A 26,993-nucleotide genomic window follows, 5' to 3' on the forward strand; every position below is an offset into this window, starting at 1 on the left:
TTGTCTTTAACTTACTCATACACTTTTTTACAGTGTGTATTCAGTATTTCTTCTCAGTTTACTGCTTTGATAAAATCTGTGTTATGCTGTTTGCCACTCCAAATCTACAGAAGAATGACAATCACTTTGAGTGCACCTATTATTTAAAAAGTATATGAATCTTAATTACTCAGTGAATACAACAAAGATCTAAAAAGATTTTGTGTGTTAAGAACAGAGAGACATCTCTTCTGGTTATGCCCCACAACTACTATAAGATGAAGGTTTTGTATTCAGCAAAGGGTCACTCTCATTAGTCACATCCTTATATTGCACAATAATGAATGAAATTAGGTAGCTCATTAGCAAGCAACTAGGTGATATGCGATCTCATTTGAAAAACATGTGCCTTCTTTAGTTTCAGTACTGATGAGGATGTTACTGGAACAGGAAGGTGTTTCACTTGGAAGCTGCTTTGTTGCTCATAAGGTTTTACATAAGACATAGAAATGAAATCAATTTGTCACATATGTGATCTCAATTACTGAAAAAAAAAAAATGAAAGCACCGTTAGATCATAATAAGAAAATGGTTCATCCACAACTTTCATCCTAACCTTTATAATGCAAGACTGAGACAACACTATTAAACCTACTATACTGGTAAACCCAACTTGAGAAATTACAGGTCAGCTCTACATACCTAAAAAAAAAATGGATGTATCCATTATGGATGAAATCCTATTCATTAAGTTAAAAGAGAAGGACAGAAGGATACAAGACATTTGTAGTATAATGCTGCCTGTATATTACCAATAAAAGAATAGTTACTACACAAACAGAACAGAAAAAGCCCCAAGCAGAAAAATAAATATGCCTTGTAAGTGTGGGCTAAATACATAATTTCTACATCTATGTGCAAGTACGTTTGAATGAATAGAGCAAAATAATGTGGTAGAAGATCTTGGATGTGAAGTGTAAAAGGGTGATGATATATAGCCTTTAAAGTTGATGAGCAAAGTACGCCAGGTCAGTGAAAACAAGGATTAGACGGTCAGACAGTACTTTCCATCAGACAGGTTACTCGTATCTGATGGAAAATCAAATTGGCAAGACAGGGAGCAGGGTGGTTTCAAGACAGGGTGGGCATGTCTTACCATTGGTGTAGCGGTTTCCAGTGGCCAGGCAAGAGACTAGTAATGAAATCAGAAGCCCTCTGGGGATCGGGCAGGCAGCTAACTGCACAGGTGGGACCTCTGAGGTGGAATAGCTGGATACAGGACTTCCAGGCATGATAGAAGATGGCCAGAAGGTTGGAAGACATAGCAATCAGATACCAGATGGGTATCAGGAGACAGGCAGACAGATGTTCTTCAGGGTGACTAAGAAGCTGTCCAATATTTTACCCATTACAAACCAGGTGCATTGTTATCTTACTCATTATTTCACAAATGTAACAAATTTGGTCAATGGGGGGGAAAAAAAGACAAAAAACATGATCTCCTAACAAACCCAAAGTACAGTCTATCTGATAGTATTATTAGCTTTAATGAATTTAAATAAACATTTAAATTAAAATGATTTTTACCGTTTCAGTTAGAAATAAGGCTTTATACCCATACCGCTGATTTTTGGTAAATTCTAGCATTGATGCTTCCACTGTCATTTGAGACAACTGCCAGTTTAAAGCATTTTTAGACCAAACTTTGAAAAATTGTAATTTTAATAGGTTCAAACTAAAAGCATTAAATATTAAAGACAAAACTTGGGAGAACAAAACATTCTAATAATGTTAGATCCACTTTAAAGAAAGTTTCACTAACAAAAGTTAACAGAGGCTAACAGCAAAAACAACAACGCTTATTGACAAAAAGGTTCAGCGTGTCCTTGACAGCTCAGCTCAGTATCGCTGTTACTGGTGTGAGCTTCACTGACTCACAGACTCACATCAGCCTCCTTTCCCAGTGCTTCACAGCCTTCACAGTAAACGGACGTGGACAACAAATGAGGTCAACAGCAGACTGACAGTCTGTATTCCCTACAGATGAATGGCAGCCAGAGCCCACTGGAGGTAGGATAAAGCATTTGAATTGGGAGTGGTAACTTGATTATTTTATTACTATATAATAACGATTTAAGTGTAATTGGGAGACATCCGTTGAAGCATGGACTTCAATGAGCAACCCTTTTTCAGAATCTTTCACATTGTTTTAGGTTGTCTGTTTGAAGGACAAAAAAAATCAATGTTAGGGTGTTGGGCCACAGAGGGAGGGGGGGAGGAGGGGGGGAGAGAGAGACAGACAGACTTGCTTTCATGATTTAAGAGATTTCCCTGCTTAGTTTACTATTTCCACTGAAAAACCCCTCTTCTCTCGCTCTCTCACACACACTAACAGGCACAGCCATGTGTACAAAACCACAGTCACATCACAAGGACAAGATGCACCATAATAAGAGCTGTGAGTATCCATTATGTTATAAAAAGGGGGAAAATGATTGATGCACATAGGAATTAAAGTTCAATTGAAGGACGCAGCTCCCTGTTATGGCAGCTATTCATCAATTAGTTCCAGAAACACCCCTCTTGCAAAGAGAGGAAAAAAAAAAGGAAGGTAACTCAGTTTCTTTACTTTACTGGCTACTTTTAATTTGATGGGGGAAGGGTAACTCTCTCCTGATAATTTCCCTATAACAGAATATTTAAGAAGGTGGAAGCTGAGCATTTTTGACTTCGACTGTTGTTGTTTTTTTTTTTTTTAAAATGTATAAACTTCAAAGAGTGTAAGGCTACCTGTAATTTCTTGGTCTGATTTTTAAACATCTCCAAAGATGGGTGTAATGTTTTGCTAGTATCCAGACATGCAAACTGAACTGGGATGATGAAAGTGACAGCAACTAAGATTAATCCAAATTAACACTGCAGGCATTATTGATAATCTGTTTGTTTTTTTTTGTTTTTTTTAAAGATTTGCTGCATTGCTCTATTTTATTAGTTTATTTCTATTAGTTTATTTCATTACAATCTTCAGGTTTTAAAGTCTACCATTTTTTTTTTTACAATATACTGTGCTCCAGTCTGTCATAACACATTATACTGTAAGAGAAGTTGTTTTTCTGTTACATCACAAAAGTCAGTATCCCCTAAATTGAGCATGTCTGGTAGTAGTAAACAAGGACAGGCCAATCCAAGTAAGCAAGTATAAAAAGCTAGTAAGTTGACACTACTATAATACTAAGTCCACAGTGTTGGAGATAATGCATGAAAGTTATCTGTTAGTCCCTAAAGTGTATTTAAGGTCTTTTTTTTTTTGTCTTTTTTTTTTTTTTTTATATAAAGCTAATTGTTTTCTGCTAGGGCTAATCTACTAGTCCTTGCGAAACCACAAGGGACTGTATGGAAAATGTATAAGAGTGTATTGTATCTGTATTTTGTTTTGCTGTTTTGTATGATGTTGGGATTCAGGAAGTAAAACAAAAACAAAATCTACAATTGTCTGTAGTCATCGTCTAGTCTAGTATCCCAAGTACTGTATGTACTTTTAACAATCATATACTTTATGAAACTGGTAAGGGTCTGCACAATAAAACATGTTCCACAGAGAGTGACAGTTCAGCGGCCTTTTGATATTGTGAATAGCGAAAAGCTCAGTTGCTCCATATTTGGCAACTTGCTTGTAACAGCAAATAACACCATCCTCTAAGCTTTTTCAAAATCTTCACACGTTTTTCTATCACAGGTGCTGAATGCTTCTTTGAAATACCAGACAATGTCTCTTACACTTTTATACTGCAATTGAGCTGAAAACCAATAAAGCACCAAGCTTCCTTGACATTTTGCAGCTTTACCTGTGTCAATTTTACCGTACATTGTTTCTGAAGGAGGTAATCTGTGACACAGAGCTTTGATCAGGCACTTGTTTATGGTGCTGCAATCTAAGGTGTTAATCTGCTAGGGAGATATCAGATAGTGTCATCCCTGGGTGGTGTTGAGTGGCTAGGAGAGTGTCTGGTCGTGACTTCGTGTACACAGGAGGGGATTAGCTGAGAACAATAGTGAGAGTAAGAGGAAAGTAGAGATACATAGAAATTATAATACAGGTAGAAAGATGCCTGTGCGTATATTTAAACAAGAGATTCATGATGACATTATTGTAATTGCAGAATATGCAAGACAAAAGTGAAAGAAATTTTTTCTGCAGTTATAAGGTGTAACTGCATAATTACAGTTAAAAAAAAGAGAGACAAACGACACTCACTGAAAACAACTTTTGCTGTCTAAATGACAGAACAGGATGGTTGTTTTTAGCGGCTCTCATGAGGCAGCATAAAAATCAACTATTACATTTAGAGTCTAAGGGCATGGTAATGGCTCAAATCAAAAACAGAATTTATACATCAAGTGTGCATATTGTATGATTACAATGTTTGCCCGGTTCTGGAAATTATAACAATTTGTTTGAAAGTAGTACCTTTCACTGCACCGTTAGTCACAGGCAAATGTCTTCTGTTGGCATCATGGATGTGTCTCCTGTATTCCACTGTGGGGAAACTGTCATTGCAAACGGCTATATGGCAACCAAATAGGTTGATTTTGGACTTGGGTAAGTTGCTTGTTTTTAGTCTTTTTTTTCGAGCTACTTTACTGCTGATAGGTGGTTGAAGAGAGTTTTGCAAAAAAAAAAAATTGGCTTCGCAGTTTAGGCATCAGCACAGTAAATCATCTGCCTCTATCTCACCTAGCTCTATAGCAGGGGTGTCCAACTCCAGTCCTTGAGAGCTACCGTCCTGCAGCTTTTAGACGCATTCTCGTTCCGACACACCTAAATCAAATAAATGGCTTGTTATCAGGCCTTTGCCAAACTTGATGGTATGCTGAAGAGGTAAACTAACCATTTGATTCAGCTGTGCTGGAGTAGGAAAGCATCTAAATGCTGCAGGACATTAGCTCTCGAGGACTGGACTTGGACACTCTTGGGAAAAATGGTAAATGGCCTGCATTTGTATAGCGCTTTACTCAGTCCCTAAGGACCCCAAAGTGCTTTACCCATTCACACACTGGCAATGGCAAGCTACATTGTAGCCACAGCTGCCCTGGGGCGCACTGACAGAGGCGAGGCTGCCGGACACTGGTGCCACCGGGCCCTCTGACCACCACCAGTAGGCAAACATGGGGTTAGTATCTTGCCCAAGGATATTTGGCATGCAGCCAGGAGGCAGCCTGGGATCGAACCACCGACCTTCTGATTAGTGGCTGACGTGCTCTGCCACCTGAGCTACAGCCACCCTCTTGCACTATAGCATCCACTTCTGTCACACCAACCCTCTGCATGTCCTGCTTCACTACATCCATGAATCTTCTCTGAGGTCTAAAACTCTGTGTCATATGTTTTTGTTAGTGCCATGGTCTCACTACAATCTTGTGAACCTTCCATTTCACTCTTGCTACTGTCCGTCTGTCACAAATCACCCCTGACAATCATCTCCTCCCAGTCCACCGTGCTTCCACTTTCCTCTTCACCTGTTGTGTGGACTGTCTGTTGCATTGAGTGGTTGACCTCAGGTACTTAAACTCATCTACCTTCACTATCTCGACTGCTTGCATGCTGACCTTTCTATGCGCTGGTCTCTCATTCACACACGTTTTCTCTCTTGCTTCTACTGACTTTGATTTCTTATTTATCCAGAGCATACCTCCACTTCTCAAAGTTCTCTTCCACATGACCTCTACTCTCACTGCAAGCCACCATGTCATCTGCAAACATTAAAGTCTATGGAGATGCTGGCCTGGCTAGATATGTCACCCTGTCCATCATCACTTCAAACAAGAAGGGGCTCAGAGCTCATCCCTGATACTCTAACCCCACCCCAACCTTGAACCCAATTGTAACTCTTCGTGCACATCTGACCACTGTCTTGCTGTCCTGTTTTTTTTCCCTTTGTTTTCAAGTCTGTTTGTGGTTTGTTTGAAAATTCTAAATAGCAATTTAAGTCTTTGATTTTTATGTTTTTGATATTCTACTTTTCCAGAACTAGTTTGGGTCTCTTTATTTAGTCAGTCTCTGTGTGATGATCAGGCAAGGGTATAGTAAAATGCAAATTTATTTTCAAAAATTCCCTAATACTGTGAAGGGAGTATGGTTTTGTATCTCTTCTTAGATACAAACAGCCTTAGTTTGGCAACACCTGGTATGCCACTGCCATGTTCAGATTAAAAGACACGAGAGAGAATTGAAGGAAAATGCCTAAAAGAACAGGCAGAAAAGAAGGCTTATCATTTTTCAAAGTGATGTTTTCCTCAGGACAAGTCTGGGAGGAGGACAGAGAGACAAAGCAAGAAAAAAAGGGAAAAATACCACAATAAGAAATGCTAATATGCACTGAAATTAATTAAATGATGTCAAGTTTGATTTTATCTGACAGGGAGGTAATTTGTCTCTCTTTGGCTGCCTGTGGACTATGGCATTGTCAGTGTGTGTGTGTGTGTGTGTGTGTGTGTGTGTATGCATGAGTTTTGTAATTGCTTTGTGCCAATGAGGCACCTTCTCTCTATTCCATGTGACTGTAATATGAGCATTTTTTTTTGTGCTTCCCTGTGATTTTCAAAGTGGGATATGTCAGCTAAATCACATGGGGACAGGACATGAAAAACAGTCTTGTTTCGAGATCAGAATCGTGTTGATTTATTTGTGTAACGCTTTTAGAACAAAATCATATGAAGCTGCTTTAACAGAAACAGTGACGGCACACAACCAAGGAAAATTTGTACGTGGGGAAAAAATGGAAACCCTGAGAAATTATTTTAAAAGGCAGCTTTGGTTGTGTGATCAAAAAATTAAGTAATGCCATTTGTAATGCTACAGTAATGCAAATCCATTTAGCAAAACTGTATTCAGTCAGCACTGAATTCAAGCTGTGCATTCAAGCTGACAATACAACCCTAAAGACTCATTCAAATTAGAATGTTTAAAATGTCTTCCTAGCATTTTACTGTATTTAAATTTCACTCTTAATCTTTTTCTGAGTGTAAACATCTTCATGAAAAATCTCTGGCAGACAAAGAGGTTGTGGATTAACAGTAGCAGAAGTTCTGGTCTAATAACCTGCCCCAGTAACCTTACATTCCCCTGATTTCTTCCACCAGGCCTTCAGTCTTCTGACCTTTCCTCTGTTACGCATTTTCAGCCCTTGTGATTTGAGAAGGTGAAGGGTTAAGACTGGGATCTTTTGTGGGAGGATCCCAAAGGTTCTCCTTTGGTGTGGGTCTAACATGAGGAAAAAAAATCTAAGAAGAGGTCAGCACCAAGCAGCTACCTCAGGGGCTGAAAGTGAAGCCAGTGCTGAAATGCCAGTAACTGCGATTCCCAGTCATCACAGGAATTGTATTAAAACTTACATAAATGCATACTTAAAGGTGTAGCCACTCAGAGTGAACTGTTTTACTATAAAGGGCAGTTCAGTGGTTAATTTCTTTATTCAGCAGTTCTTTATTTCTTTAAAACAAAAAGTCACATTTGCACCATGAAAGGTAACAGTGTAACAGTTTCAGCACAATACCATGATTTATACCCTTTTCTACTAATAACCTTTTTTGAGAGTTTCTCTACATGCAATCATCACCTCTTCTTTTGACATAGTGGTGTAAAATGCAGAACGTCTTTGTGTCCAATCAGTACTGACTGTCCACTTGCAAACTGCACCTTAAAACTCTGTGCCCACAATCATAGCGAAACACTGGTACATCACTGTAGGAATTGTGCACTGATTGTCCTATTGTTATGAAAAAAAGCAGATTCAATTACAGATAAACAAACTTAAACATGGTGGATGGCAACAAGAAGCCTTGAAGATGGACAACATTTGGTGGAAACCACCTGAACTGTGCTGCATACCACTGTCACTGTGTGGGCACACAGATACCGTGAAGTGATCAAAACGGGTGGTAGAATGGTGGAAAATATAAAGCAAAAAGCACTGCAGTTTTGCCTTTTGCAACATGGTTTATGTTTTAACTGATAACAGCTGACTACTTAGACCTCAGTGATGAAAAAGCAGGAGTCTGTACCAAGACTTTTTTTTCACTTTCAACCTGTCCTGCTCTCCTGATTGGATGCCCTATGATTTCATCATATCTCCAAGAAATTAAATTCAACCAGAAAGGTCACACAGTGAGAGAGCTCCAGACAGCATTGCGATGCAAGTGATGGACTTTCAGGAATGACCTAAATATAGCAGCTCTGTATAAAGTGCTTTAAAGGTTCATAAGAACATGCCCATGTATGAGAAACTTAATAATACATAGCTTTATTTTATTTATATTTTACCCATTTTCTTTTGATCACAGTGTGTGATCAAAACCATTTGTTACATCATCTCACATGTTGCTTTGACTTACAGTTCAACATTTAGTCCTCTTCATAGAAAATAGAAAGAAATATATTGTATTTAAACTAAAATAATGAGATATTCTATGAAATTGAATATAATAAGAAAAAATACACACAGGCATACAAATTCCCACAATTGGACAGTCTGCATTTGTTTCTCTCAGCCGTAGAGGTCTATGAGCTCTTTTTAGTCTCTCACACTAAGTGCACAGAGGATAGAAAAAAACACTCCACAAAGTAGAGATCTTCACCAAGGCCAAATAAACTGCTACATTCACAGTGAGCATTTTGCCATGTGGATAAGCCAAAGTTTACAGTCTAATAGTATTGCTGAGAGAACAGTCTCCAAAATCAATAATGCTCTCCATGGTGTAGGCATTAATGTGAACAGCAAAAGCTGTGATCAGGTTACTGGATATGCCCATTGACCCAAAAAAAAAAAAAAAAAAAAGCTATACAGGGTGGACCATTTATATGGATACACCGTAATAAAATGGGAATGGTTGGTGATATTAAAGTCCTGTTTGTGGCACATTAGTATATGTGAGGGGGCAAACTCCTCAAGATGGGTGGTGACCATGGTGGCCATTTAGAAGTCGGCCATCTTGGATACAACTTTTGTTTTTTCAATAGGAAGAGGGCCATGTGACACATCAAACTTATTGGTAATGTCACAAGAAAAACAATGGTGTGCTTGGTTTCAACGTAACTTTATTCTTTCATGAGTTATTTACAAGTTTCTGACCACTTATAAAATGTGTTCAATGTGCTGCCCATTTTGTTGGATTGTCAATGCAACCCTCTTCTCCCACTCTTCACACACTGATAGCAACACCGCAGGAGAAATGCCAGCACAGGCATCCAGTATCCGTAGTTTCAGGTGCTGCACATTTCGTATCTTCACACCATAGACAATTGCCTTCAGATGACAGATCAGGAGACCTTGGGCGCCATTCAACTGGCCCACGACGACCAATCCACTTTCCAGGAAACTGTTCATCTAGGAATGCTCGGACCTGGCACCCATAATGTGGTGGTGCACCATCTTGCTGGAAAAACTCAGGGAACGTGCCAGCTTCAGTGCATAAAGAGGGAAACGCATCATCATGTAGCAATTTCAATTATCCAGTGGCCTTGAGGTTTCCATTGATGAAGATTGAAACCACTATCGTTGTACCCCATATACCACACCTAATAATAATAATAATGGATTGGATTTATATAGCGCTTTTCAAGGCACCCAAAGCACTTTACAATGCCACTATTCATTCACTCTCGCATTCACACTTTTGTTGTTCCAACAGTCTTGGAGGGATCCATCCAATGTGGGTTAGTGTCAGACCAATAGCGGTTGTTTTGTTTGTTAACTTCACCATTCACATAAAAGTTTGCCTCATCACTGAACAAAATCTTCTGCATGAACTAAGGGTCCTGTTCCAATTTTTGTTTTGCCCATTCTGCAAATTCTGTGCGCCGATCTGGGTCATCCTCGCTGAGATGCTACAGTAGCTGGAGTTTGCAAGGGTGCCATTTGTGAGTAGCTAATATCCGCCGAAGGGATGTTCGACTAATGCCACTCTCCAGTGACACAACAAAAATTACTGTCCTAACAAGTGCACAAATGCAAGATCTTTATTGAAGTATTAATTCCAAACCAACAGTAAAGTTGAAAGTGAACCCATATAGTGCAATCACTACAGGAACTATCCTTTTGAAACAGATATGAGTAGAAGTTGAGGCTACAGACATACAAGTCTGAGTACTTACAACTAGGGCTGGGTATCGTCACTGATTTCTAGAATTGATTCGATTCCGATTCACAAGGTCCCGAATCGATTCGATTCACGATTTGATTCGTTTCGATTCGATTTGAATCGGGGAAATTGTGCCTCAGTCAGCAATATTATAATTCTGATCACTTATCAGTACATCTCTATATTTTTATATCTATAAAAAGAAAGCTGACACTGTGAGACTTTATCAAAGGTGTAAGCATCACAGCAGATACCTTTGTGTCAAAGTAACTGAGGATAAAACACAGAAAAACATGAAGGCGGTTTTCCTGGTCTGGGTTTTTATAGCAGATTATATCTCCTCTTCTCAAAAGTTGTAGATCCCTCTAGCATTTTCCTCACTCATGTACTAAGCTCAAATCACCTGAATAAAAGGGAAACTTGTCGGAGCGGCCCCTGCCAGCAGTGGAGAGCAAGCCACGCAAAAGCTGAGGCAGGAGTGCTGGAGGTTCGGACGGCTGGGACACCTGCGTCTGGGACATTGGCATGGTCCTCATCGGGTTATTTTACTGCAGTGCACGGGTGATATCAGTTTGTATTGGTGGATTATGCAACATGATGTCCTGAAGCAGTGATAATGTGCACCAAAGACTGTGGCACGTGTGCTGTTTCAGGTCGGCATCCGGAAAGAGATACTGAGTAACCAGGACACATTGTTCATGTCATGCGTTCAGGGCCTTACAGGTTACATAAATATAAAATACAAATTGTTCAGAAGGAATTGGTTTAGATGTCAAAAATGCAAGTAATACAAGACTCACGTGTGCTTGGTATAACCTGTTAGTTTTTGTGGTGAAAACAGATGGGCCTATATGGTTCTACAAACTATCACAAGGTGAATGAGGTCTTGCACTTTGATGCATATCTCATCCCGGATCCACGTGTCCTGGACTGGTTAGGCACTGCTCGTTTTTTTCACAACACTGAATTTAATCAAGGGTTACTCGCAGATTCTGTTGTCTGTTGTTTCCAAAAAGGAAAAAAAAATGACCGTCTCTACTCTGTAAGGTTTTTACCAATTTGTCAGACTTCCATTTGGCTCATTTGGGGCCCCAGCCACCTTCCACCTCTTCATGGACTGAGTGCTATGTCTGTAGGCAGCTTACTTGAATGATGTTGTCATCCATAGCGACACCTGGGTGGAGCATGTGCAGTAGGTGGCCGTGGTCCTGGAATTCCTGAGGCAGGTTGGGGTCACGTCGAACCTGAAGAGGTGTGCGGTTGGATGGAGGGAGATACTGTATTTGGAGTACCACTTAAAGGCATTTAGCTGCATCCACAGTTGGAGAAAAGAGCAGCCATTGCAGCCTGCCCGTGTCTTGGGAACAAACAGGAGGTGAGGTGGATTATGAGGCTGGCTGGCTGGCTACTACCACTGGTTTGTGTCCGGCTTCATGAAGCTGGACAGGGTGCTCCAGATCTGGTCCATTTAATGGTTTAATCGGACTTAAAAGGCTCTCTGTGGGGAACCCCTGGTCCATACCCTTAACTTTTCCCTCCTTGTCATTCTGCAGATGAATGCTCGGGGCTGTTTTGGCCCAGCAGGTATGGGAGGGTCAACCGCCCAGTTGTGTTTATTGGCCAGAAACTGAGAGGGAGGTATGTGGCGGGGTGTGGTCTGCCGCTCTGCTGCAGGGGAGGGGTGGTGCAGTGGATTTAGTGGGCAGTGCCAGATAGGCAGGCAGGACAGCTGAGACTAATCAGAGAAAGAGAGAACAGTGCCAGGAACAAGGCTACTGAAAAGCTGTACAAGCAGCCTCGAGAGAGAAAAACATTGTAAATAAATCAACACTATTCCTGCAGCATCATATAAGCCCCTTTTCCATTAGTACCTACTCGGATTGACTCGACTTGAAACGACTGGTTTTCCGTTGCAATTTAGTACCTCCTAATGTGCATGGTCATTGTCATAGCAACGTTTCAGAGTGTCCTGCGACATAATTAATGCGACACGAATGCTACAAAAAAGGTGGACGGGGAGGCAAGAATATACCTGCTGCTCAGTCTCTGCCTTTTTGTCAGGCTCTGGGACAACAGCATTGTGTTTTTTTTTTGTAGCCATTTCCTTCGTTGCTGGGTTCAAAAATGGTGGTTTTGATTTTCGTGAATGAGACTCTTTCATGACTCATCGATTAATGCTACTGACCAGCCAATTGGTGGCATGCAATCTGATGATGTCACATATTAGTACCTGGTACTAGATGTTTCATTTTTTTATCCAAGGGTCTGCTTCTTCTGTTGTAAAATATGTTGTAGAGTCCAAGATATTTAACCCCTAGTGGGGGTTATTCTTTGGAAGTAGTCCTGAGGGTCAGTGATCCACTATTGACCATATGGGTCATCACATGACCCAAGGTGTGGAAAAATAGCACAAGTCATTGTCATTATCATAATCTGGGATTAAGAATGAAACCACTGAGATCTTGACCGAACCCATCATATGAATTTGAAGTCACCTGATGCAAGATGTGAATGGAGCTTGATGCGCCTGAGAAGGAATGTTAACCCCTACATTGTAGTTGGCTGTTCAAGATGGTTGTTCAGAGTGGACATAGATGGCCTATAACACAATTTACATCATTAAGGGATTTATAAATATTCTAAAAAGAATGTTTTTCCCTTTAGTTTTGAGTCTAGTTATCCAGAAAACTCACAAAAAACTTGATTGTTGATAACAAGTCTTAACATACCAACTAGTTACGATTGCTGACACAAGAGTGTAATAAACTGATGGAATTTGTAGTAATGAAATAAAAGATGAGACACGATATTTTATTACTGAATGGATGCTACTTAAATCAAAATATGGTGTTGAGATGTGCGAGCTTGATGTGTGAAAGGACACAATTACTCTCCTGGAAGCCAACAAAGAACTGTCAGCAAGCCATTATGTTACACATGAATAGAGCAACATAATTGCAATGGAGTTGACGTTAACAATGACGCCTCCTCACTTAAGATCGCAGCTTAATTAAAATGCAGCTTTGCCACAACTGGTCTCATTTATCACTCTGCTCACATGTTATTAGTATATTCTATGAGTCAAAGTAATTTTAAAATCTTACTTCATTGCAATTAAGTATGCAGACATGCGGAAATGCTAGTTTGGCTGCTGTGTCCTTGATTAATCTTTAATGTGACTAAGAGGATGCGCTTACACACAACTTAATTAGTAAAAACTGGTATCATGATATAGTCGTTTTTCTCTATTTTTGAAAAGACTTTATGCTTGACTGTGTTTTTGACAAAAATGTAATAGCTCTAAATACAAGGCTTTAAAACTAGCAAAGCCTACCCATACAAACAAAGATGACCAGGTCATGCATACAGAAACGGATTTTAATTTTAGTCTCCACTGTCTCTGTAAAAATAAAGCAAATAGTCCCAGAGTTGCAAGGCATATAAGTTGCAATATTTATACAGCTATAATTACACACCTGAATATGGGACAAATGTGGTATAAGCTTGTTGAAACTTCTTTTCATGGCTATAGTGAAGGTATATGCTGAACTTCACAACACTACAAAAATCAGAAGCAAAGAGTGACTCTTTTTCATTGCTATCATTTCTGCTGGTCATATCAGGAGAAATGCTGTTGTATGAACATTAAAATACCGGAATTTCATCCACCTGAGCACCTTTTTCCTCCACATTGAACCTTTGTTTATTTATATACTATGAATGATATATTAAAGATTTTTTTCCACTATGTTAAATGTCAGGACTTATGGTTCCAAATCGATGGTCTTCTGTGGTGAGTTTGTTCATAATTCAAACTTCAAGAATTTATAGCAACATAGTAACAGCACTGAACAGACAAAACATATCCATCTGCAGGGAATTGATCAAATATGTGCCAAATAGATAAGACGGTCGCTGAGGAAGATGTCTGCATGACATATTTGTCTCTTTTGCACATGCCACACTGTTCTAATTAAATGTGTTACTGCATGTAAATGCCCAACTGATTTAGAGTTTTACTTAATTGCTTTGGCACATTTCACGAGGCACATCTGAACTTGTCAGCACTAAGGATATACTTCCCAAAACAAAACAAACATGCAGTAAAACACTATAAATACCCTGCAAAAGGCTTCAAATTGTTCATCACAATTGCTTAAATTGTGTGTCAAACAATGTTTTTATGTAAAAAATTGTCATTTTTTACCGAAATAATACAATTTCATTTTGTAAAACCAGATTGCCAGATTAGAAGTATCAGGCTATAATTTTAGTTATATGTATCGGTGAAAACACTTAACATGCTGTTTTCAGGAGAAGAAGGTTATACATTTAAAACTGAATGTATTGTGTCCTTGTATGAACCCAGGTAGTGAATATGTTTAGACATTTTGTCAGAATGACAATGAATTCACACAACATAGTTCAACAAATTGAATAAAATCTGAAAAAAGACACTGATTATGACATGATCGCATTATAGTTGGCAGAATAAAAACTTTCATCTGATAGAAATCCTATCAATTTTGTCATATGAGATGAGCCAAGACATTTGCAAAATGCTAACAAATAATACAGAATGTTCTTCCTTTTGTGCACAAATACTGGAATACAGGATTTCACAAACTGTTTCAAAAACTTTAACAGAAATGAGACAAAGCAACTGATCAAACTTGTAGAATTGGATCTCATGTAAGTAGTGTCCTCCAAGTCTTTTGCATGTAACCAGAGCACATTCATCGATTGTCACCAGGACCTCTGAATCAACTGAGCCAGTGTTAACTAGAGTTCACAGTATGTCAATGAATTTAGTGACCTGTAGTAATTAGCAATGACAGGTGATGTAATGTGCTGGAGACCTGATCTAAACTTTGACATGACACCTGAAGCAACTATCAGTGGGAGAGATGGATACTGTTGAGTGACATATGAGTGGGAAAGGTAGGTATAGCTGTTGGCCCCAGTACATCTAGTAAACCTCTTTTAGCAAAGACAAGAAAAAACATATGAAAGCAACACCAAGAAGGCGTTTCAGCAACTAACATTCAAGTTCTAAATATATGTCATTTCTAAAACACTGACATGAAGGTAGCCTTTGAAACTGCCCTGGATATAAGTCAAAAACTGGCAATGCCACCCCACACAGATGCACACCCTTTCCTCCGAAGATGTATTCAGTTCTCACAATGTATCTGCCATTATTGGAAGTGACAGAAAATAAATGAGCTGTAATGACCACTTTCTCATTTAAAGTGCCAATGCAGTTTCAACGGGAACCTCTTTGAGCGAATATTGCTTTGTCTAACAAAGCAAGTGATAAACACTAAATGCTGAGCAGCTAATATACAACACTAATCAGATGAGCTGTATTTCACAAGCAGTATGCAAATGACCAGAGAGATTGCCTTATTAATCTTAATGTTTTCATTTTCTAACCACTACTTGCTGAACTGTTGCGCTGTTTTAGGTTCTCCCAAGCTTGAAGTGGCATTATTTGAATGGAACAAAAAGGGAGTAGCTTATGCAAACCTTGCATATCTACTAGTCAAATTTTAATATTGTCAATAAATCATTAAAATGATTTTGGGTGCTCAGTTATGAAACTATTTAACCACTCATTGTCCTGACATAATGCAACAATTTGCAAGTTGTATATTTTTGCCACTTTATGTAGCACTGCTGTTGCCATTTCATTGGGGACATATTTCAAGACAAGTGCAATTAGAACTCATGATGTTCATTCAAAATTTGTTCAAATTCTTAGGGAGTCATGGAAAATGTAACAACTATTCGCTGGTGTTTTACCTGTATTCACTGATTGAAAATACAAAATGTTCTAATGCAAAAACAGTGGCTAGGAGATAAACAGTGGGCTCTATTAAAATTTGTCAGCTATCTTTCTCCAAAGTGTGACAGCACAGTAGTTTTATACCCTTTATCAATGTTATGGTAATATAACCTTTGCAGACAGAGTTTTTAAAAGTACAGAAAGTATTACAGTTCTGCTATTGTAGAAATTCATAAAATTCAAAAGCAGTTGCAGGCCACCCATGTAGCTAAAAATCATGTTTTCTGAGGTGAGGTACAGATGTGATATGAATATGAACCCATGTTTCTTGTCTGGTCTGTGGGCATACTAGTTACTTTAGAGTTCATGTGAAGTGTTTAATACCTGATTCAATAAGATTTCTTAGAATTTACTACTGGGCGGTCCTACATGCTGCCTTTTTAAAAAAATATTTGTGTGTGTGTGTGTATGAATTCTTGGAGACACCGAAGCCTGCAGAGACAGACGCCCTGTGAAGAAAATCCAATATGCTGTTCCATAATGAAAAGGGGATTGCAACACTACTTAGTGGGCTTGATACAGTCCATTCAAACAGAAGCTGCCAACATGCTGGGATTTAGAGGCAGTAGCCCTCACCAGTGGCTCTCTGAGAAAAAGAGATAACAATGCCGAAACAGTGGAAACAACACAGAACAAGTTTTTGAGCTTTGCTACTGTCATTCTAATATGAAAAATGATTGCACAGTTGCATTAGTTAAAATAAATAAATATATATCCCACAACAAAAATGATTATTTACTCCAGTGAAACATCTGTATGTTTCACTTGTGTTGAATTCTATGTAATTTGCTATGACAACTGGTTCCTTCATAAAGCCAGCCAAAATGTTAGCAGTATAGACCTGTGTATGCTACACCCTGTGGCATGCTGTGGAAAACTGCAGCTGTGGTACACAACCACTTCTTTGAAAATTCACATGTCAAAGACAGCAGCACAAGCAATTAAAACAGCTGCACAAGCAAACGTGCAGACAATAAAACACGGTGGTAAAGAATGATGCATCATCAAGTAGAGCCTTCACTTTTATTTGTTGAGAAGTGCCAGTCAATCGATTTACCTTAAGATCGTTTACATTCAGCTGTGCCGATCATCGCTCGCGTCACGTAAAAATCTATATAGTTTGTCAGGGCAGCTGGTGTGTGAGAGTGAGTGGATAGGCAGTGACAGATTGTTTCGATCACACTCTATTACCGTCTTAATGCAAGTGATTTGACTTTGCATGCGACAAGGGCTCTGAGATGCTGATCTTGTTATTGGATTTCCTATGATAATGTCATAAAATGTCATCAGCTGGGAAAGAGATGCATCTATCATGCATGAGCAAGTGTCAAAAGTAATAACACTTTACTATTGGCGCTCCTGTGTGATTTTCTGGCAAGAGTACAAGTTTGTGTGTGTGTACGAGTGGCTTTTAATGTGAAAAAAAAAACGTCTGAAAAATAGAGGTTGCGGTGATGGTAGCGGTGCTCTGTCTGGTCTTTCTAGCTTAAAGGCATAATATGCTGAATGGTGAGAGATGTCTGCAGCCTCATCTGGACAAAATGAAGATGTCGTGCTGTGTCTAGAGGCTACACAACACTCCTATGTGTCTGGCTGAACTACTTGAGAATGGTCTGACATTTGAAATAAGGACGTGCAAGGGCACTCAAAACTATTAGGGTTGAATTTGAAGAATCACTCAATCCCTGCTACAATGAGATAAAAATAGGTAACCACAGAAAACCAATAGAAACTCTGGATAATTAACACACTGAATTATTATTTTCTGCTAAAAAAACCGAAAACATAATAACACTTAATAAGAGCGATCAGTGACATAAAGATCTCAAGTGAAAAGAAAACCACTGAATTTGAACTGATTTGGAGATGTCTTCGAAACATTATATTTAAACCACTTGGCTTATATTTAACAGTGTTTTGTTAAATATAAGCCAAAGATTTTGATGGATTTAATTTCCATTTAAGTTTTTCCAGTGTGTGCCAGCTGGGACTTTATGGAAAGCACTGTTAAAGTCTAGAAAATGACCACAATTCATCTTTAAATATTGACTGATCTTTATTCATATTGAATTAAAAATATATTTTTGACAGATCCATGTAACAAAACAGAGGGAATATGTATTTAAATGTATTAGCTTGGGAAGGGTGTCAATTAACCAGTAAAAAGAAATATTTAAAACTGGTAAAATGTGACAAAGCAGGCCTATAAAACTAAGTTCTCAATCATTCTAGTGAATCGATACAAACAACTTATAATTTATGCTCATTTAATGATGGAACCTACTTTCTTCCTAACTTCAGTGTAATTTAATGAACAGATTCAAGGGCATTTGAGGAACTTTCCAAACTGACCACATTCCCAGATATACATGTAAGTGCTGAACGTTGCAAAATGGTAGGATTGCCACCAAAATCATCAAATGCAAATGCAAATATGCTATCTCAACACAAGTGTGTCATTGGCCCATATTTGTCTGTAAATGTAGTGTAAATATACAAAAACTATGACAAACATTTAAGTAATTTAGGAACAAGCTCTCAGTAGTTATCATTAGTAAACTATACAGTGTCATCAGAAAACAGCACAAAACAAAAAGAGCTGTCTGGTTCATTTCCTGCATAAATAATGCAAGTTGTGTTTTTTCAATAGGTAAAATAATGCAACAGACAGTTATACATCTAATTTTAAAATTGTGCATCCATTCAGTTTCCATAGGTATCAAGATTTAGGATCGAGATTTAGATCCTAAGTTTAATGGACCATTGAGCTTCAGTTCATAAACATTATGTCAGAATGAACTGCACTGCTTGATTGCTACTGACACATTTGCTACAATGCCACAATGATGATTTTGGTGGTATTATTCACATTAGATATTAGGTGTCATGACCAATCCACCATGGTAAAAATAATACAAAAATACCTGTAGTAAATATTTATTTTTGATGTCTTGTAAGATGTTATTTGTAGGAAAACATAATCGTAACAATTAAATACACCCCACTGAATCTCAAATGCTGCTGCTTTGTCAGAAACCCTTGACATTACAGAAATATGCACAACTTAATCTTTGGTATTAGTGCCTCAATGTACTGATCATGTCAATACTGGAAATGGAGTTAACAGTCCAGTTTGGGAAAAAAAAAGCGGCAGGAAAGATGGTGATGCAGTGAATCTTTGGAAGCTTTGCCAGTTATGCTTCATACTCAACACTTTTTTTGTTTTTCTTTTACTTGATTAGGTTTTAACACCAAAGCTACTTTGTTAAATTCACAAGATGTTCAGACTTTGACAAGCCCCTTTACAACACGAATCCTCAACATTTCAAAATGATTCTTTAAAGTTACCTATGGAAAATTTAGAAGGAGCTTTCACATATGAGTTGGGAATGAGGCTTGTTTCAGTACTGTCATGGCCAGTGCATCAAGGCTCCAATGCCAATGGACACTTTGTGCACTATTCTGCAGTATTCTGTGTGCCTAACTTCACAAAAGTCCTTTAAAAATCCAGTGAATTGAAAATATTAGCTTCATTTAAAAACAGAAGGTACCTACTTAACCGGCACAAGCAGTGCAATGCCAGCATCTCAGCATCCAAACTGTGAGAACACTCTTGGGGGGTACACATGATTTTGCTACACCCTTCAACCACTATTTTCCCAAATAAATGGATGTAAAAGAATCACTGAACTTACTGCAAATGGAAATTAAAGTATTGTATAGGTTCTCAAAATTCCTAAAGAGACACTGGTGGATTAATAGCATTAGTTAGGAAAAGGTTGAAAAAGGGTGATGTGATACTGAATATTCATTAGTATTGCGACAACATTTTAAAAGTGTACAAAAACTTGAAAAAAATAAGACTCAAGAGGTGAATAATACTGAGAGATGTGTGTAAATGTAGTGTTGGTAATAATACACCCATTATTTAAAAAAAGGAGAGAAAAAAAATCACTCCTACAAAGTGAGCAAGAGCCAAGGTTGAAACACAAAATCCACAAAAGTTGTGTGGAAAACACAGTCACACATTACAGGAGAATGATGGCTTGGGGGAGGGGGTGACAAGAAGACCCTGCAAGCGTTTTTTAAAGTCAGAGTTCACGCTCAAATTACATTTACAGAATATATATATATATATATGTACTGTATATATATGTATATACATACAGAAAAGATATTCCCCAAAGAAATGATAAAATACAGTAGATCACTACTAATGCAATGATGAAAGGAGAAATAAAAAACAAAAATCCTGAAAAAGAAAGCATCATTGTTCTATTTACAGCTGCACCTGGCCACCCTATTCCTGCCTATAAAAATATTATAAATTTTTTTATTACTTTTTCCCGTGGTAAAAGTGTTTAGCAATCTATTATCTGAATGTATTTTCAAAAGAAAATTATTAGTTCCCTTGTGCAGTTTTACCATCAGTTCAGTACATTGTAAACTGTGCTTACTTAACCACCTACCCAAATTTGTCATGGCATCGTAGAATTTACAAATATGAATCAGTGTAAAATAGCAACATCTGTTATAATGATAGATTATGTTTGTCAGCTGCATTGTGTTTGCCTTAAAAAAAAATTATTTTTTTGTTATGTACTGAACAAAAACTGATATCTAAAATGTAATGCAACCAGACCACTCAGACCATTGGTGTACTGAATTTCCTTATACTGTAAAAAATATTCTAATGATATGAAAAAGAAATAAAGCAAATACTAGAGATATGCTGTCCTTCCATAGTCCCCATTACTAGGCTTGATGGATCTTAATATAACTAGCTGGTCTATTATTTGGGGCCTTCAGTAACCCACTCTCAGTTACATGTGCACCACTCAGTTTCTAACGCATTATGTTTTGACATTAATTACATAATGTTACCCTAAACATTAACACCAGCAAAAAAACATAACGGTGTGTAAATAATCTAAGGTAGATGGTAAACTTTATCTTTTTTTCATATTGACAATAGACACATTTTAATCACATGGGGTTAGTAGCAAAGCCTTTTTTGGATATATAGCCTTGGCTGGTTAAACCTGGTCAAACCTGCCAGCTGTTGATCATGGGCTGAGATGAAACAAAATAATCTTAACAAGTCAGATACTGTGAAAACGGTGTCAGACAGCCAATTGTAGTTCAATAGTAGGTTGTCTGAAAACAACTCCTTGGTAAGTTGCATGAATTTTTTTTGTAGTCGGCAACTGATTACAAATTGTTGCGGTGACCACTGTCAACTGTGACGGAATTGCAATGTCACCTGGTGGGAGATGATGCGTGTCCAAACAGTGACATTGCCCCTTAGACTGACCATAATCACCTCTATTGGGGAAGGTTTGAAAATAACTGGTAATTTAAAAATGCAGAAAGATTGTTACCATATTGTAATCAATCTGAGTCAGTCTGCATCGATGGGCGCATATCATCTTAATTAGGTCTCATTGTTATAGGGGACTCAAAACAACTGGTTGTATCTGGTTATATTCCTAAAAAAATTGTAGAGGAATTTCTGAATTTCCATTTCAGATCAGTAAGGCTCTGGTTGAACTCTGAAAGTAAGTACTTCAAATGAATTTCTGTTGTATATGCGAACAGATTTGCGATTTTCACAGTTACCATATTATAACAGATTGTATGTAGTTGCCAGGTTACCCCGTTTACGAGATTTACGCTGACAGCACTAGTTTAAACTATGATGAACGTGCTTGAGCCACGCTATGATATCCTGTCGCGCGTTCACTTCAGTGACAAGATCGCTCCAAGCATGTATGAGCAGGAAATGTTTAAAGTTATGGCTGAGCTGTCCCAGGCATCTTCTGTTGCCCTAACTACAAATGGACCTCCAGGGCAACGGAAAGCTACGTGACTGTGACCGCTCATTATATCACAGCGGAGTGGTAGATAGAAAGCCCTGTACTGCCCTATATTGCACCTTAATTTGTTTTTATATAATTGCGTGGAATGAGTCTTGAATTGAGTGTTGTTAATAGGCAAAAAAATACTTAAATAAGTAAATGGCGAGTTAAATTTTTGTCTCTTTTTTTTTTTCTGCTGATCCGATCCGTGACGAAAAAAACGTGATCCGATCCGAACCGTGAGACTTTTGATCCGTTGCACCACTAGTCTGCAACCACTGTTTTCCCTACTGTGACTGTATTAGACAACATGACAGGCATAAGACGATGAAGCTACTTATTAAAAAGAAAAAAAAAAAATCACAATGAGACCCTGAAGACCAAAAGCTATAGTAAAACAAAATTTATACTCAACTTAAAACATAATTACATTTTTAATACTCAACAAAAGTATGAAATATAAATACAAATTTTTACCAAAAAGGCTCATTTACTGAATTAGCAGTCAGCACTGAGAGGGAGTCATTGTGCTCCTTTACTACTTTACGCTTATGAAGCTTTCACGCAGAACATTACAGACTGCTGTATCGTTCACATTGTGCTGTGATTCATGTTAACGTCTTTCATGATCACTTTTTCTCTCTGGACTCCTCTGGTTATGTTCACTCAATAATGACTGCTTTTCATTTTTCACTGCTTCAGCCGCACGACAGTGTTTGCTACAAAGAATTCTATAGTTACCACAGAGGAGGAAAAAAAGAAAAAAAGAATGGCAATTAACTCTGGTCCTCTCTGCCAGTTTCAGTGCTCTTGCATCTTCCACCCTCATAGCTTTTATAACATTGATGCATTGACTGGGTAACATTTCTTGAATGCTAATACCTACGTTTTAACCTCGCTGCAGGATTACAACCTATTGCCTGTCGTTCAGGGTTTCTCAGCTGGTGCACTGGGTGAGATGTTGGGTAACATGATTTCCCCACAGAACAACAAGGGAAAGTGGATGAATTAGCATTCAAAAAGCTAAAAGCCCCTTGTGATGGTTGCTGGCTGAGAGCACCAGTAAGTTTTCTCGTCCACAAGATTGGCTGTATTTTCCCACAGAGAGCCATTTCAAAGCCTTACAGTGACTCTCAACTGCTACCGCTGCACTTAGACACACAGCCATATAGTAGTCCACAAGCACTACTGCTTTTTTACGGGTAATGGTAAAAATTGACTTATATAACTGACATTAATCTGTAAAAAATATAGAGGGGGCAATTTTGCTCCATAAATTAGGACAAATAATGTATACATAAGAGTATATTCAAATGATAGTAAATCAGAATACTTGATGATTTCAGAAGTGTAAGACAGTAGATCAGATTTCTAACAGAACAAAGGCCAAAGTGATACTTAACATGATAAAATTCACTATACAATTCACATTTCTGTTGAGATGCATTTATTATGAGTGCTCTTATTGTGGTATTGTGGGACTAATCTGTCTTCCATTATGATTACATTTCAATAGGCCTGATGTCCCTTTTTGATTTAAAAATTTGTGCCTCAGCTGGAACTCTACTGGATGATTATTATTTCCATAAAACCTGAGAGGTGGAGAAATGCTGTGCCAGGGCAACATCTGCGTTTTGAACAGAAAATCATCGGCACCGCTCATCTGAATCTGTAATATTGAGGCACAACGTTGTGTAACTGTGCTTGTGTATTCTTTCAGCACTGATACATGCACAGGGGTTAGGCAGCTTCGCCCCTCTATAATACCACACATATATATGCTGTGATATTGTAAATGTTATTGAAATTAAGTCAAGCTAATCATATCTTTCAGGGTTTAAAGGCTAGGTCACCAGTTTTATTTATGACGCTCAAGCTACTTACTGCTTACCACTCTGCATCTGAAAAAAAAAAGCTGAGAAAAATATCTCTGGTGATCTCATCACTGATGCCTTAAACAAAAATGTTTGGCAGGAAATACACATTTAGGAAGAAGGAATATAAGAAGTGTTTTATGAAGCAGACTAGAGTTGCGTTATTGGTGATGTAGCTGACATTTGTGACCCTTACTCAAAACTAAAATTGAACATATTTGATGGTGGTTTTTTACACCTCCTCTTATTAATCACTTTAATCCCAGAACATTAGAAGTACAAAATCTAAGCACTAGAATATCCCTTGAATCTCTTGAATGTAATAAATAAACAATCAAAAGCGATGAAGAATCCTTCAAATTAAATATTGCTACCATGTTTATGTTTATAGCTTCTTTCCCCCTGGTGTTGATGTCACTGTCAGCCCAAAGTGATATTCTTTACAGAATGCTTCTTTGTTAGTTAAATGCAAAAAAAAAAGAAGCAAAATAACCCAAAAAACTCAGGTGTTATCTCACTGTAAATGATAGTTGGAGTGTGTTGGAGAAAATAGCACGAATTGTTGCTTATAGTGAGAATAACACCAACGCAATTTGGCTGTGCCAGAGTGTTAAGTGCTAATAAATTATCAGCCCCGACCTAAATTAGGCTTCAAAGTCATTTGACGACAGATGCTAGCACTCTCCATCATAATTTAATGTGGCATCTGGCAGTACTGTATGAGTACAGCAAGCTAGCCAACTGTAGATTTAGTGATAACTTACAATGTCAAACACCAAGACAGAAAATGTCCCTTTTTAATTTTTTTACTTGTTACAGGGTAATAATGTAGCTGACCCTTGCTTTAGCTATCTTATACCTAAGAGTAAGGGCAGATAGTGACTTTCTTAGTTTTCTCTTTTTATTACATACAACAGTATTAACACAGAGTGGTAAAAAAAAACTCCTATAGGTGTTCTTTTCCTTTTTCGTTGCTTGTGTCTGTCTGGCGATGACATGTAATTGGCTTATTTCCAGCCATGGAGAGTTTTCCTTTTTCTGTCATCTCCACAACGTTCTTTCGTGGCTGCATTACTGTGCTGTTTACCCCATCCCTTTATTGATCAAATACAGTACATTGTCAGACAAGTTGAGGAAATAAACAGGTCCCTGATGGATTAACAAACAAAGACAGACAAACAAAAAAATACCCCCGCTATACTCTGATAGAGATTTTAAAATACCGTCTTTCCCCCTCAGTTTGTGTTTCTCCAGAAACATGTTGTTGTACCTCTTAAAAGATTTGTCCATTCTTAAGCACCGGTTCCACTGAAATAAAATCTCTTCTACTGCAGTTACCAATGTTTTAGTCAGTCACATGAGCTCATGAAGGTAACATTGAACTGTGCGGTTTGTTCGCTACTCGGACTAGATTGGTAAAGATGAGGAACAGCATGGAAAATTACAGTGGAATTTAAAGGGTCATCTTGTGAGCAGTCAACCTTCTAATCCAAACTTGCCGTGGCAACAATGTGTCAAATGCTGCTCAATCAGGTACCAGGTGATATCACAGCTGTGGCGGTATGTACCGTCCTGTTGGCCCGTTTTAGTGCTGTAACTCTGGCTGCCATTATCGACATTGTCTTTTTCAAGTACAAGGTCTAATGTTGTTTCTCCTTCAGAACATATTTCAAGTGGCGACAGACTTATCTGTCAGTGTGCATGTATGAAATAATGTGTGGTTATTGTAGGTGTATCAAGCCTACAGGCATGTTAACGTGTTTCAGGTATGATTTGAAATATGTGTGTGATAAATGTCTGAATTTCATTACTGGTGCAGTGAAACGTAAAAGTCAAAGCAGCATGACGGCAGGCATGCAGGCCACATCTGGGGTTTTCAGCATGACTGCAGGTTTGCTGGTAAGTCATGACACAACTCTATGTGCATGGACATTTGATTGACTGCACCCAAGCAATAGCAGTAGTGTGAATAGTACAATGTGTGCATCTAGCTGGATGGAAAATGTGCCAAAAGGACAGTGAACAGTGATTTAAGGGTGTATAAAGAAAGACATGTAAGGTCATGGAAATAACCGTGCTGGGGCTAACCACAGTTTATTTTTTCCTCCTCTTTTCATCTTTGATTGTGTTAATATTATTTGTGTGCAATTTTGATTCTAAAAAAACTGGACTTTTTCTTTTCCAGGACAATAATACACCACAAAGAGATGTCTGTGTTTGCTTTGGGGGCCAAGGACAAAGTAACAAAAGAGGCCGTTAGTGAATGTTATTATAGTTTTGTCATAGAAAATGCAAAACCAGTGAGTGAGAATACAAGATTAGCAGACATGACAAAGAGAAGTGTTAAGGAAAGGTGAAAGAAGAACCCAGTTTGAGAAGAACAGCATGGAAACGTGAGGACTGTTTACTGTCCATTCATCCCCACCCATACCCCTCTATTCATCGCTAATGTGCTACAGGTGGGTCACTACACCACAGTGTTCCTCTGTCTGTATGGAGGGGGTGGCAATACATTGCCTGTTTTCATAGCAGCCTCTGACAAGTATTCCTGGTTTTCAGCCACAGCAGGGCGAATGCGTCCATTCTGGCGGTAGAAGAAGCGTGTGCTGCAGTCCTGCAGGTACTCAGGGTTGTGCAGTGCGGACTTGGGAGGGAGACTGTGCTGCCAGTATTCAGGATTGTCAAAAGTGGCTTTCTTGCCTTTCTTATCAAACATAATGGTGCTGCTGGTAATGCCTGAGTGCAGAGTGTGTCCTGAATGCCCCGGATGCAGGGTGTGTGATGGATACGATGGGTGGGGGAGGTGGCCAGGGGGTACCACATATCCAGTGGAGGAGATGGTGTGGCTTGATGTTGGTGGGTTGACTGTCTGCAGTACTGATTGTGCAACAGAGGATCCAGAGCCAGAGATGGAGACTGTGCTAGCCAATCCATTCTTGGCCCCAGCGTTGAGGAGGGTATTCAGGTACAGTGGCTCGTTGACATACTCATCATCACCATGAGTGGATTGACTTTTGGGGGCAGCAGTGGCTCCAGCCAAATGCAGAGTGTGGCAGCTAGCTCCATCAATCACTGTGTGGGCATCTCCATTCCTACGCCGTGTGACAAAGGGGTTTTCCTCTACAGGGATGAGATAATCTGGAAACAAAAAGGGGATATTAGCATTAGCTAAGGTCTCTACAGTTCTGTTATTGAATGTTGTAAGTTATAGTGTGCATATCAGATGCTTTCAAACCCTTAAAAGAACTGGGTACACATTTAATATATTATTTTAGATAAGTACTGTATCACAACACA

General features: G+C 38.5%; 1 protein-coding gene across 3 annotated transcripts in view; it reads right to left on the reverse strand.

Moving 5' to 3' along the window:
* Positions 1 to 18,001: 18,001 nt before the first annotated feature.
* The window catches only part of erbb4b (erb-b2 receptor tyrosine kinase 4b), a 305,024-nt gene continuing 296,032 nt past the window's right edge, over positions 18,002 to 26,993 (reverse strand). For all 3 annotated transcript variants that reach the window (XM_084907994.1, XM_084907997.1, XM_084907993.1), the window contains exon 28: positions 18,002 to 26,834. In XM_084907994.1, the coding sequence (XP_084764120.1) occupies positions 26,164 to 26,834 (671 nt within the window). In that variant the 3' untranslated portion in view covers positions 18,002 to 26,163. The remainder of the gene's footprint in view (positions 26,835 to 26,993) is intronic.

The sequence above is a fragment of the Perissodus microlepis genome, chromosome 16, assembly GCF_051167445.1.
Source record: "Perissodus microlepis isolate ML-2025 ecotype Zambia chromosome 16, ASM5116744v1, whole genome shotgun sequence".
Taxonomy (NCBI): Eukaryota; Metazoa; Chordata; class Actinopteri; order Cichliformes; family Cichlidae; genus Perissodus; species Perissodus microlepis.